This window comes from Tetrao urogallus (assembly GCF_951394365.1).
Source record: "Tetrao urogallus genome assembly, chromosome: 25".
NCBI classification, from domain to species: Eukaryota; Metazoa; Chordata; class Aves; order Galliformes; family Phasianidae; genus Tetrao; species Tetrao urogallus.
In genome coordinates, this window is record NC_136838.1 from 3,649,917 (window position 1) to 3,663,916 (window position 14,000).

The following is a 14,000-nucleotide window of genomic DNA, read 5'->3' on the forward strand; positions in this document are numbered from 1 at the left end:
CTGGCAAGTTCCCCTTGAAGTCGCTGGATGAGGATGGAGACTTTGGTATCGGCCTTGGGACTGGTTTTAAGGTAGTTCCTCCATGGTGGTGGGAAAGGCGTGTTCCTGGCCCTATGGCTGGGCACAGAAGCAGCTGGCTTGGAGAGGAGTGCGTGGGAGATGGAAAATGCCCATCTAGGAGACATGGTGGTACGAATGAGCAGGTATCTTTGAAGATTAATATCAAGGAAAAAAGATCTGTAAATGCTCCATAAATTTATATGTGCTTAATGTAACTTGTGAAGAATAAACGATTTGGACACTCTTCGCTATCCCTCTCAGCGCAGTGACTGCAGCGATACCCGGGGCCGCCTCTCTCCGTTTTGTTCTGTGCGCCGCCGGTCCCCGTCAGCACCGCCGTGCGGACAGCGCTGCTCCGTGCGCTGCCCGGAACCTTCCGTCGCGCCGCGCGTTTCCGGCGGACTCCATTCGGCGGCACCCGCCCGTTGGGCGTGGCGGGCTGACTGACGGCCGCCGCGGCCAATGGGAGGCCGTCCTTTTCACCGCAGCCAATAGGAGAGCGCTTCACCAGAGCGGGGGCGGGGGCCGTGCGGGGGCAGCCAGGACGGGGCGCAGGCGGGGGACGGCGCGTGAGTGGGGGGCGTTGGGGCGGGGAGTTTGGGCTGTGAGGTAACGGGAGCCGGGGGCCGTTCCTGAAGGGGTCGGGAGGAGGGGGGCGGGGATCCGGTCCTGAGGGGGAGCTGGGACGATCGGGGGGGTTCGCTATTGAGGTAGCAAGGAGTTGCGGGCTGTTACTGGGAGAACTGGGGTTGGGGGGGGGGTGTTACTGAAGTAACTGGGGTGGGGCAGGGGCTGTGGTGGGATCTGGGGCCTGGGCGGGGCTCGAGGGCTGTGGGGCTGCCCTACAGCGGGGGGGGGGGGGCTCGGGCTGTGGCCCTGCGCACAGGGCCGTTGGGCATCTCATCCCCCTCCCCGGGGCTGTCCCTGCAGACCCCACCTCGTGCCCACAGTCTGGGAGGAGCCCCCAGCACGGCCTCTTCCCCCCGGGCTCCCTGTGTGCTCTCAGCAGGCACCGGGGGGCGTCCAGAGGGAGGTTGGGGGCCCGGCCTGCTTCCCACACCCCAGCAGCGTCAGGGCACAGATCTGGGACGTTAAACTTCACACTGTCTGTTCGTTGCACTTTCTGTTGCCCAAATATTTTGACGGTAAGCCACGCATATCCCACATTCATTCTTTGTTACAGAGGTTTCTGGGCTGCCAATATATCCAGGAGTCAGAGGAGCCGACCGCTGCGTGCTGGGAGGAGTGGGCTGAGAGGAGCACGAGGTATTTCCAGCTTTCATTGCTCCGTTTGTCACTAAGCTGCTTTCCTCAGAGGTCACAGAGGGCCGTTCCACTGCTGCCAGCAGCTCGAGGCACTTTGCTGGGGCCAGGTTAGACACAAGCAGAAGCAGTTTTCTGGGATTGAGCGGAGGCCAGGCTGACTCCAGAAGAGGTGCAGGTGCTGGAACACTCAGTGCTGTTTGCTTGCTCTCCTGGGAGCTGCCTGCACATAACAGTTGAGATGCAACCTTCACACCCAGCAAGCAGAGCCATGAGCTCTTCTCTGTGCGATCCCAATGCGTTGTCACTAACGTAAGATGTGGTGTGATGACTTGCCATCACCATACAAGGTGACACCCTTGTTCTGTTGATGCTCAAACTGCAGTGTGTGCATTACAAAGGCAGTGTGCCTTGTTAGCTGTGTCAGCAATGTGCTGACAGGCACTGGCAGGCCCAGGGGCAGCATCTCTGCCCATCAGCAGCAGTGACAGCCGCAGCCCTCCTGTCAGCGTGTGCCCAGCTCTGCCCTTGTTCAGGCCCAGTGCGAGTCCATCAGTGTCATCTGAGCTGTGCTGCTGCTGATGGACATCACTGAGACACTAACTGAGAGCCAGCCCTGCTGCAGATGGACAGACTGCTGTGACCTCTGTTTGCTCCTGGGTAGGCTGAGCTCGAACTTGAAAAGAGGCTTTTAAACTCCCCCATCACGCACAGCATCCATCAACCCCAACGTACCCGGTAACACAATCACCATCTATGCAGCCTGCTGCACAGGAGGGGTTGTAGTGATTCATCCTGTCAACCCTCTAGGGAAATTTTCCCTCAGGAATCTTTTGTTTTAAAGTTAATTTGATGGTCCAATGGGCAGCTATCCAATTATTTACCTTGTCCAGCACTGGTGCGAGGGTATGTGTGAGCACAGCTCAGTTTGGGGCTGCTGATCTGATGCCAGCAGGGGTACAGTGCTGCCTGTGCTCATCAGCACAGCAGAGCAGTCAGCAGAGGCACCTGTTCATGTTATATAAATAGATTCCATTTTGTCACCTTCCTAAAATCATTTTAAATGGGTTTCGCTGCGTGTGATCTGGAGGCAAACCCGTTTCAGATGGAGTCAGTTTCAGGACCCAGGCTACTACTCAGATGTTGCATTTCTCTCTGGTGTAAAACCACCACCTGGTTTGCCTCATTTATTACACCCTGTGAACAGTAGGGGACCTCACAGTGCATTTCTGCATGGGGTTTTCCTTGAGAGAGGTGCCAACGGATCAGAGCCACAAGCAGCCAGGCAGCACCGACAGGGACGGCAGAAGGGGCTGAGGAAACTGAATCTGCTGGTCTGGTTTTGAGGACAGTGCAAAAAAAAAAACAACCCCAAACCCTGCATGAGTGCTGGAAGGGGATCTTTAATTTCATTCCTGAACGAAGCTGAAGGCTGTCAGCTCTAGCCCTTACTCATTTCTCGTGGTTAAAACCAATGTCTTGACCCTTTGGACTCAGGTGGGTCTCACTGTGAGATCAACTGGTTTAAAACCTCTACCAGCTGAGGCTGTGCCAGTTTCGTGCAGCCAATGCAGCTCTTGCAAGGTTTCTGTTTGCTGCAGTTCAGTTGTGTGAGAGCTCTGTGCCTCTCTGTGATCTCCCCACACATTGCCTAGCAGAGTGAAGGCAGAGTTCGGGTCCTTCCTGCACAGGGGCTGGCACACAGCTGGGTGCAAGGTGCTCTTCTACATGCTAAATACGCAGCAAAACTCTCCTCTCCTGTCCACAGCTACCAGCTCCAGGAGCTCCTTTCCCTGCACTTTGCCCGAGCTCTCTCTCCTGCTGATGCACCCTGAGAGCTGCTGCAGGGCAGCACCATGAAGATCGTGGCAGCCAAAGTGCTGTGTCTGCTGGGCATCTGTGTCCTCATGCTGGCCGGGTCCCTCCTCCCCGTCAAGATCATCGAGGCTGATTACGAGAAGGCTCACCGCTCCAGGAAGCTCATCACCCTCTGCAATTCTTTTGGAGGAGGGGTCTTCCTGGCCACCTGCTTCAACGCCCTGCTGCCCGCCGTGAGAGGAAAGGTAACCGGGTGCCTGAGCCCCACGGGGAGCTCAGCTCAATTCCCTGTGGAATTGGAGGCGTGAGGGCTGTCTGTAACCACAGAGCCCCCTCCTCCCATTCGGGTACTGTTTGGTTGGAAAGCTAGGCTTGTTTGGTGCAGGAGGAGGCTGAGCATCACCTGGGCCTTTAGGCTCAAACTCCTGACTCCAGGCCCGTGTTTAAACCATCAGTGGTCAGATGGCCACTGAGCTCTGTGTGAGGCTAACAGGTTCCCTGTCTCACCCCGAGGTCTGAATGCGAGGGCGTTAAAGCATCCTGGATCAGTTTAATCTCCCTGTGTGCTGTGTGAACACAACAGGAATATTTCACTGTTACAGAGCCAAGCTTCCCTCCCCCCCTGTGTTGCCTGTCAGAGACTTTCCTCCCAAAAGGAGTTTTGTAGGAAGCCCTGAGAGCCTCCTGGTGATGCTCTGTGTGCCTATAGAGGGCAAAAAGCAGCTGACACAGGGCTGTGTGCTTTGTTCCAGCTCGATGAAGTCCTTAAGCAGGGGAACGTGACCACAGACTACCCGGTGGCCGAGACCATCATGATGCTTGGCTTCTTCATGACGGTGTTTGTGGAACAGCTCGTTTTGACCTTCCAAAAGGAAAAGCCCTCATTTATTGACTTAGAAACCTTCAACGCCGGTTCGGATGCCGGGAGCGACTCTGAATACGAGAGTCCCTTCATTGCAGCACCACGGGGCAGCGCTCTGCACGCTGAGCACGGCCGGCTCTCCCACAGCCACGGTTTGAACGTCCACCAGCTGTCCCGCTCCAGCCCCCTGCGCCTGGTCAGCCTGGTGTTCGCTTTGTGCACGCACTCCATCTTTGAGGGTTTGGCCCTGGGCTTGCAGGAGGAGGGAAGCAGAGTGCTGAGCTTGTTCCTGGGCGTTGCCATCCACGAGACGCTGGTGGCCGTGGCTTTGGGCATCAGCATGGCCAAGGCCTCGCTGCCCATGAAGGACGCTGCCAAGCTGGCGGTGACGGTGAGCCTGATGATCCCTCTGGGCATCAGCATTGGGATGGGGATCGAGAGCAACCAGAGCACGGCGGGCAGCATCACTTCTCTGCTCCTGCAAGGCGTCGCGGGGGGCACTTTCTTGTTCATCACCTTCTTTGAGATCCTGGCGAAGGAGCTGGAAGACAAGAGCAGTCGTCTCTTGAAGGTCCTCTTCCTGGTGCTGGGTTACGCCGTGCTGGCTGGGTTGGTTTTCCTCAAGTGGTGAGGTGGGAAACGAAGCTCACCTCCTCCCCACACAGCCATCCCCACACCCAGGGGATACCGGAGCTCAGCAGCAAAGCCAAACATCACGGCCTGCTGGTATTGCAGTACTGACCCCAAGGAGAACGTCTGCGTGCTCAGAGGGAATGAAGAACAACGCAGCGCCCCAATGCAGGTGCCTCAAGGTCCTGTCCCTGCCTGCTGGATCTGCAGGTGCAGCAGCTCGTGCTGGACACAGACGCTGCAGTTCTGAGGCCGTGTCCCAGGAGCTCAGCACGCATCTCATTCCCTGTTGGTCCCCACGGCCACCCCCTCCTCCCCGCTCCCCCTGCACTGCATTTGGCTGCGGGGTTCTTCCCTGCTGCTCGGGCTCTGAGAAGGGGAGGAACTGCGACAGAAGCGCAGGCAGAGGCAGGTGTGAGCGCGGATGGCACAGCTGCACTAAGCTGCTTTTGCTGGCTTAGTTTTGAGCAAAACCTGGTTGTAATAGCTGCCAAAAATAACATCCCTTCTGGGGCTGCTCGGTGCCACTGCTGCCACAGCTCCGAGCTCCATTTTGACCCACAAATGGAGCTTTTCTTAGTGATTAATGAAGAAACGAGGCTGGGCTCCGTGCCCTGCACCATTCCCCCCACCTCAACCCCGTGTTGTGCATTCCCTATAGAAAACCTCAGCTCTGCTGGAAAAGCCTCCCATCCGTACCTGGGAGGCCTTTGGATGCTCTCCTGCAGCCCAGGGTCCAGCAGATGGCAAGAGATGGGCGGCAGCGATGCACAGCAGCGATGTTTCCAAGCCAGACACCCACGTTTGAGTCACGGCAGCGAGGGGAGCTCTGCCCGTGCTGGCAGTGCTGAGGCTGTGCAGGGCCATTTTGTCGGTGCTTTCAGGGATGTTTCTTCCCCAGAGGTCGATGAGCTGTAGGGCAGAGCCAAGGCTGCGCTGTGCCTGAGCGCCTTGCTGCATCCCCGGGGCTCAGCACATCACGCTCCCTTGCGATCCGCTCTGCTCGCCCTCACGCTGAGGAGCTCAGCGTGCTGCTCTCGCAGGGGCTCTGCTTCCATTCTCCGTGGCCATCAGTCGTGCAGCAGCTCCCCCAGGCAGAGCAGAGCTCCTAGCAGAGCTCAGGGAAGCGCTGATGGAATCCTAAGGACGCAGAGAAGGGGCTGAGCCGTGCTGCAATGAGCCGAGCAGCAAGAGGGATGGGGGAGACTGCGAGGCAGCATCTTGGAGCAGCGGTTGGCACAGCTGCAGCATATGGAGGCTGATGAGGATCATCTGACAGGGCCTGGTGCTCGGTGCTTTAATTGCTGCGGCGCACCGAAGTCAATTAATCTTGCTTTGAAGAAACCTGGAGTGGCGAAAGGGGGGGGGGGAGGAGAGGAAGGGAGCGTTATTTTAGGCCTCGGCTGGCACAGATCAGCAGGGCCTGATGAGAATCTCATTTGTCTCCATGCAGCGAATCCGTGTGTGTTATTGCACCTCTGCCGGGCAGCGCACGGCAGGGCTGAGCTCGGGCATTTCCCCACTCACTGAGCAGCATTTCCCCACTCATTGGGGGTCCCTGGGGTGCTCTGCAGTGGGACTGATGCTCTGATGTATGGACTGGGGAAAGATGAAGCCCTCCCGACGAAGCCCCGCTCTGTGCTGTGTGTTCCTGGGAAGCCCCCGCAGCGCCCGGCATCGTGGGGAGCTGCGGAGTGAATGAACGGAGGAGGAGCCGCAGTGAAAATGCTGAAGGGAACTCATTCATCCCCTGCAATGAGCGGCATCTGAACGGCTGGTAGCGCTGCCGGGGGTCCGGGGGGGACGAGGGGGGAAGGGGGGCTGCGGCTGCTGTCAGCTCGTCCCCAAAAAGCGCAGCCAAAGCCCCGTGTTGGTGTTTGGGTGCTGGAGCCCCGCTCCTCTGCTGGCTGCTCTTAATAGCAGCTGCGGATTTTAATTGCCGCTGCTCTGGATGGAGAGCGAGCGCCCCGGCCGCACAGCGCCGCCCCCGGAGCCTTTTATGGGGGCTGCAGCCCCTCGCTGTTAGTGGGGAACGCAGCCCCGGTGCCGTGCCGGTGGTGATGGGGGAACCGTGAACCCGAAGCGCGGTCCGGTTCCCTTGAGCGGCCGCAGCGGTTCCGACGGCTCTGCCCCCCATCCGGGCGTCCGTCTGCCCCCGTCTGTCCGTCCCCAGCCCCGTCAGACGTCCCCGTGTCGTTGCGTCCCCATCTCCGTATCCGTGTCCCAAGTCACGCGTGTCCCATCCCCGTCCGTTTGTCCCACCCCTGTCCGTCCGTCCGTCCCCTCCCGTTCCGCCGCCGTTCGGGGCTGTACCGGGGGGTCCGGCAGCCCCGGGTGGGGCGGGCGCGGCGGGCGGGGCCGGCGGCGGGGCGGGATCGGCTCTGCGGCGGCCGCACCGCACCGCGCCGTGCCGAGCTGAGCCCCGCAGAGCCGCGCCGGCCCCGCATCACCGCACCGCACCGGGCGGAACCGCGCCGAACCGAAAACCGAACCGAAGCGAGCGGACAGCGGCCGCCGCATCGGAACCGCACAGCGCCGGGCCGGGCCATGCGCTGACGCCGCGGTGCAGCCCGCAGCCAAGGGCGGATCCCGGGCAGCGCACGGTGAGGCGGCGGCACCGCAATGCGACCGCGCGGGGGGAGCGGGGCCGGGGGCGGCGGGGGGGGGGGAGGTAGGGGATGCCCCGGGCAAAGGCAGGGACGGCGGGGGGCGGGCGGGCACCGGGACCGTCCTGCCCTGCCCCCATCCTGCCCCCATCCTGCATCCCGCCCCTCCGTTCTGCCCCATCCCGTCTCTCTCCGCCCCCCATCCCGACCCCAGCCCCGCATGTTTTGTGTGTTTCCCCCGCTCCCCCCCCTCCCCCGCTGATGGTGCGGAGCTCCGGGGGGGGCTCAGGCGCCGTCCTCAGCACCGGGGAGAAGCGCAGGTCGGGGCTGCACGGGGCTCTGCAGCACCCGTGGGTGCCGAGGAGGCCCCTTCCCACCCCTTGGCACCCCACGGCAGCGGGGATGCGGTCCTCGGCACCGCTGCAGGCAGGTGCCACGGAGATGGTGGTGGCACGGGGATGATGGTGGCACGGGGATGATGGCACAGGGCTTCTCTGCCACCACGGCCTCTGCTCCATCCCCGTGCGGCTCCGACGCCTCCAGATGGCACAGAACCAAACCTTTGGGTGCTGAGGCCGTGCTGATGGGCTCTGGCTGCATCCCACGTACTCGCCCGGTGCCAGGCAATGCTGTGGGGCAGTGGGTGCCCGTGGGACCCCACGAAAGGGCCGCATCCCCTGGGTGCACATGGGACGTGCCAAGAGTGGGGCAGAGCTGACCCCAAAGCAGCACCGTGTGCCATCCCTGTGTGCCCGCTCACCTCCTTTGGGATGGCGCTGCCGGCATGGCAGCCCCGTGGCACGGCACGCTTTGCACCTCCTGAGTGCTTGCGCTCTGCGTGGGGAGCAGAGATGCTCCCACATGTGGGGACACCTCGTGGGGACCCGTCGTGCTGTGAGCCCGCAGCTGTGTGACACCATCCGCAGGGCAGAGCGGTGGCACAGCGCAGCGCTGAGCTCTGTGCACGAAATGGCCCCTCCTTACTCAGCACAGCCATCTCCACAGCGCAGCCCCGGGGCTCTGGGGACCGTCAGACTGGGCTGGGGGCTGCCCCACTGTGCTGCTCCCATTGCTGGGGGTGTCTGTGTCACACACACCCCCCCCCCCCGGTGGTGCTGCTCCGATCGCAGCTGCTGTGCCGTTGGCTGTGGCTCGGCCATATGGCCACGGCGTGGGGGGGGGGTAAAAATAGCAAAGGCTGCTGCACCCCAGGCGGGCAGCGAGAGCCACCCCACGGCCTGAAGGGCGGCCCAAGGGCGGGGGGCTGCACTGGGACCCCCCCCTGTTGCACACAGTGGGAGCGGAGGGCCGGCAGTGGGGGTCCATCCCGCAGCTGTGATGTGTGCCCTGTGCTCCATCCCTTGCAGCGGGGGGCCACGATGCCGGAGCAGAGCAACGATTACCGCGTGGTGGTGTTCGGTGCCGGCGGCGTGGGGAAGAGCTCGTTAGTGCTGCGCTTCGTCAAGGGGACGTTCCGAGACACCTACATCCCCACCATCGAGGACACGTACAGGCAGGTGATCAGCTGCGACAAGAGCGTCTGCACGCTGCAGATCACCGACACCACCGGCAGCCATCAGTTCCCAGCCATGCAGCGCCTGTCCATCTCCAAGGGCCATGCCTTCATCCTGGTGTTCTCCGTCACCAGCAAGCAGTCGCTGGAGGAGCTGAGGCCCATCTACCAGCAGATCGTGCAGATCAAGGGCAGCGTGGAGAGCATCCCCATCATGCTGGTGGGCAACAAGTGCGACGAGACGCAGCGGGAGGTGGAGAGCAGGGAGGGGGAGGCCGTGGCCAAGGAGTGGAAATGCGCCTTCATGGAGACCTCGGCCAAGATGAACTACAACGTGAAGGAGCTCTTCCAGGAGCTGCTCAACCTGGAGAAGCGCAGGAACGTCAGCCTCACCATCGACGGGAAGCGCTCCAGCAAGCAGAAGAGGACAGACAAAATCAAGGGGAAGTGCAGCATCATGTAGAACCCCGGACTGGCCCGTGCCCCCCGGCCCCCCCCCTCACCTCCCCGTGGTGGGGCTGTCCCTGTGTGCTCCCTGCGTCTGCGGTGCCTGCGGGGCAGCTGTGGCCATCGTTGGGTTTGGGGACACAGACCCATGGGGACCCTCGGCCTCGTGGAGTGGGACAGGGTTGTGGGGCCGGCCGCGTGCGTGCTGCAGCACAACTGGACACGGGCGTGTGGGGATGGGATGGGGGGACCCCACCGGGGGCCGTGGACGCCCACCCAGGTCCCCGTGTGCTGTGCAACGTGGCAGCGGTGCAGCCACCCCCCTGGTGACGGTCACAGCAGCCCTGGGCTGTCCCTCCTGCACGGTGCCCTTCCCTGGGTGGGAGCCCCCTCTGCTGCCCCCTGCTGAGCCCCCTCCCGTCCCCCAGAGCCGCCAGCCCAAGCACAAAGCATCGGGTCCTGCGCAGGTCCTGACCCAGCACAATCCTGGCGAGCTCGGACGCAGAGCCCTCCCCGCACCCCAAAATCCACCACCATGCGGTCGGGGTCCCCCCTCCTCCTCAGTACCCCCGAGGCTCTGCCCGCCCCCCGCTGCCCCACGCCCCCCGGAGCCCTCTGCTTGTCCCCCCCCACCCCACCCCCCGGCCGGAGTAGGGCCCTGCCGCCAGCAGCCCCTCATCCCTGCGGGGTCACCCCTCACTCCGGTCCTACTGCCCCCCACCCCGGGGCCGCCCCAATGCCATGGGGTGCACACAATGGGGGGGGGGGGGGGGCCGTGCCTGCTCCCCGCTCCTCCTCCGGCGTTTTACACCCACCCGACCCCACCGAGGGACGAGGCGACGTGACGATGTAGCCTTTATTCTAGAAATAGTCTTCCTTCAATAAAGAGATAAGAAACGCTGCTGCGTCCCCACGGAGTTGGGAAACGCTGCTGGTCACCCCCCCCCTCCCCTACCTCCAGTGGTGGGGGGGGGGGGGGGGGACGTTCAGATGCACGGGTGCGCGAACGCGTGCATGCACGTGCACGAGTGTGCATGCGTGTACGTGCACGTGCGTGCACAGGTGCTTGCGATCACGAGCATCCACGCAGCCCGTGCGCACACGCGTGCCCGCGCACGGGGGCGGCTGTTGGGTGCCCCCGCCCCCCGCTGCAGCGAGGGCTGACGGCCCCGTGGGGAGGGGGTGGGAGAGCAGAGAGTGCGTCATCATCGTGCCTGTCGCCATGGAAACCATCTGCTCTCCGCTCGCTGGAGGCGTGTGGGTGCGGGCGGGGGGAGTGCGGGGCTGCTGCGGCCGCAAAGGGCCCCGGCAAGGGCACGGCTGTGCGGGGCCATCGCGGCTGTGCGGGGATGTCGTATGGCCGTGGGGATGCGACGGCTTTGCGGAGATATCGCAGCTCCACGGGGACGTCGCGGTGCCGCCGGGACTTTGGCAGCTCGCAGCTCCGCTCTGAGTCCCCCAGCTCCGTTGGGATGCGGGTAGGCGGGACGCCCGCTCTGATCCCCGCCCCGAGGCCTGGGACTGGAGGGTCTCAGGGTGACGGCGGCGCAGCTCTGCGCTCCCAGGACAACGCTGGAGGTGACAGCGGCTCCGTGGCACATTCACGCTTGACGGAAATCGCTGCCCCCATTCCCGTGTCCCTCATCCACCCTCTCTGTGTCCGCGCTGCCCCCGTCTCCCCGTGCAGTGAAAGCAGTGAAGGAAGAGGCGCTCGGATAAAAAGCCTTCAGCCCTCATTCGTTTCTTCTTCCTCCGACATCAAAGCACCGAACGGGGCTGAGTGAGGGGGGTGGAGAGCAATGGATGCTGCTGGCGGTGCGGGACACGGCAGGGCACAGCACGGCACAGAACAGCACAGCACAGCACAGCACGGCGTGGTACAGCGCTGCACAGCACAGCACGGCACAGCAGAACAGAGCAGAACGCAGCACGGCACGGCACGGCATGCTCCCTGTATGTGCTCCCAGCAGCCCTGGAGCCACATAGAGGGGAAGGGCTTTCTTGCAACAAACTGAGCAGGATGGGGCTCTCACTCCAGGGATTGATACCTCCCTGGGGGGGTTCTGAGCTCGTGCTGCAGTGCCCAGTGAAGGATGGCAGCTTGCAGTGGGATCGGGGTGCCTTTTTCCCCCCCTGTGACTCCAGCCCTGTGCCAGGGACACGCTGCTCCCCTGGGCCTGCAGCCAGCACACAACTCAATGCTTGGGATGCAACGTGGCTCCCAGAGCCGTCACCATCCGGGTGTGACCGAGGGACCCATCTGCAGCCAAAGCGGCTTAGAGGACGGCATATGGGCGCAAACGGGATTAGGGGAAAATCAGCCTTCTTCCCGCTAACAGGATTACGGGTTTTCATCCCAGAGGCGATGCAATGCTGGCACTGCCCATGCCCACAGCGGGCAGGGAGCTGGTGCTGCAGCCCCCACCCCCAATACCACCGTGCAAGCAGCACTCAGCTCTAAACGCTGTGTCTGCTGCTGCACTGCTGGGAATTTCCCCCACTGCAAAGGCCGGGGGGGCTCAGGTCAGGTTAGGTGTCCTGCATTGTGCACCACGCACCCGGCCCAGCCCTGCAGAGCAGCACTGCTGCATTTGAGGCGCAGGGGCAGGCGGTGGAAGGTGCCTCTCTGATCTCGTCCCCCACCCGGGCTCACAGCAGGGCGCTGGAAGCACCGCGCCGTGCAGCACCGCTATTTTGGGGCGCTCCCGTCCGAACCCCCGGGGCCACAGCGGAGCCTCGCGCCCCACCCGCCACGTGCTTCCTTCCCGCTCATGAATATTAACACCCTCATTTGCATCTCCCCGCCTCGCGCCGCCATTGGCTGCCCGTCCCGCCGCTCCTCGCCCGCCCCGCCCCTCCCGTCCCCTCCTCCCCTCCCCTCTCCTCCGTCGCAACCGAACCTGGCGGCCGCGTCTCGCTCCGCCTCCCCGCTCCGATCGCGAGCTCTGATTGGCCAGCGGCGCTGCCCGTCGGTGAGGTGGGCGTGGTGGCGGCAGCAAGCTGCGCTGCGCGGCAGAGCCCCGCTGGTGTCCGGCGGCGGCAGCTCCTCCTTCCGCCCCGCGCGGCCCTACGGGACCGGTGAGCGGCCCCGAGCCAGCGGGAGGTGCGGGGGGGATGCGGGGCAGCCCTGGGGGCGGTGTGGGGAGGGCCGGAGGAGACCGCGGCCTGCTGGACCCCCACTACCCCTCCAGGCCCGGCCCCGCGGCCTGGTGGGGGGTGGGGGGAGGGATGAGGCGTGGGGGGGCTCCATAGGGGCGGCTGTGGGGGGGGGGGAGTTGGGCTGGGAGCGGTGCTTGGGGCGGGTGAATGGGGCACGGCGGGGTGCGCGGCGGCGAGGCCTCGGGGGGTAGTGGGGCTGTTGGGGAGGGGGGGGGGCACTGGGGGTCGCGAACCGTAGGAGAGTTTGGGGGACAGCGGGGGGTGGGGGCTGCAGGCAAAGGGAATCCTTCAGAGCCCCCATAGGGGATTTGGGGTGGGGGGGGGCCGGGCTGATACTGCTGTGTTCCCCCCTCTTAATTCCCCCCCTCCCTGCTGTGAGTCTCGTGCAGCTGTGGGGCACGGGGGGGGGGGGGAGCTTTGTTTCCAGGTGTGGCCTTAATGAAAAACAACGGGGAGCATCAGAGCTGTGCTGTGCCTCCCCCCCACCCCTCCCCCCGTGTCTCCCCCCTCGGGACTGGGGGGTTATGGGGAAGGCAGGCAGCATTCAATGTCTGCAGTGACCCCCACCAGGAACCCAGGGTGACCCTATGTTGGGTTATGGCCGTGGGGCAGCAGGGCTGGGTCCCAGTGCTCCCTATGGGGTCATTTGGTCCCGGTGCTCCCTATGGGGTCACTTGGCCCCACTGCAGCCCCGGCACGCGCTGTGTGCTGGGAGCAGCCGGGGGAGGACCCAGCGTGCCAGGATCGATGTGTTTCAATAGAGCCGATTGTCTGCGAGGTTTTCTTCTGCCATCTGTAGCTGCAAAACAGATGGGAATGGCTCTTTTGTGCGGCCGGAGGAGCGCTGTGGGTTTTAATGATGGACATCGGAGGCGCGTTGGGATGGAGGCACTGCTGCTCCCCATGCCTGCCCAAGCCGGGGTGCAGCACTGAATGCCCTCCAGCCACACGTTTGTTGACATCTGGGATCACCGTAGGAAGGCGTCAGCCCTCGTTAGTGTTCGCCCTGGTTAGCTGAAGGGCAGTGGCGGTGCCTTGGCTCAGCCCTTCGAGGAGCAGGCCCTGGAGCTATGGGTTGGCTCAGAGCCGCCCCACTCCTGCCTTCCTGCCCTGCTTCCTTATCTGTGCCATAACCGTGCCCTGCCCTGCAGCGAGCAGTGCTGGGGGGAGCACCCACAGCCCGGCCCCATTGCTGCTCTGTGGGCAAACACCGAGCCTTGGGAACGCTGATCTGTGTGGTTCGGTGTCAGTTTAGGGGCAGCGGAACTCCTCCTGCCCTTGGCCGTCCCATAGAGCTGTGGGGCTGGCTGGTGGCCATCAGAATGGTGTGTTTGGGCCTGGAATAGCCTCCTGTCCAGTGGGCAGCCCTGGGGGGAGGTGGTGAAGGGCAGAACAGGAGCGGAGCTGACACCAATGTGGTGGCCGCACAAAGAGCAGGGAAATGGATCCTGATTGCATGGAGATTCCAGCACGGAGAGGGCAGAGCGTGGGGAAGAGGGGCTGATAGGAGTGCTGTGTGTACAGCAGTGTGGGCTCAGCGCTGAGGGCTGCAGTGGGTGCTGAGCTCCTGAGGGTGGGACGTGTTGGACGATCCCAGAGCTCGGCTGTGCGGCCCCTGGCGCCGATGGATCCCATGTTGGGT

General features: G+C 63.4%; 2 protein-coding genes across 2 annotated transcripts; both read left to right on the forward strand.

Moving 5' to 3' along the window:
* Window positions 1-3,179: 3,179 nt before the first annotated feature.
* SLC39A3 (solute carrier family 39 member 3) lies at window positions 3,180-4,634 on the forward strand (the record flags this gene model as incomplete). The annotated part of the gene is made up of 2 exons (XM_079546584.1): window positions 3,180-3,386; window positions 3,894-4,634. The coding sequence occupies 2 exons, from the start codon at window positions 3,180-3,182 to the stop codon at window positions 4,632-4,634; spliced, it is 948 nt and encodes a 315-aa protein (XP_079402710.1).
* Window positions 4,635-8,618: 3,984 nt separating this feature from the next.
* Window positions 8,619-9,215, forward strand: DIRAS1 (DIRAS family GTPase 1; the record flags this gene model as incomplete). The annotated part of the gene is made up of 1 exon (XM_079546880.1): window positions 8,619-9,215. The coding sequence occupies one exon, from the start codon at window positions 8,619-8,621 to the stop codon at window positions 9,213-9,215; it is 597 nt and encodes a 198-aa protein (XP_079403006.1).
* Window positions 9,216-14,000: the final 4,785 nt, after the last annotated feature.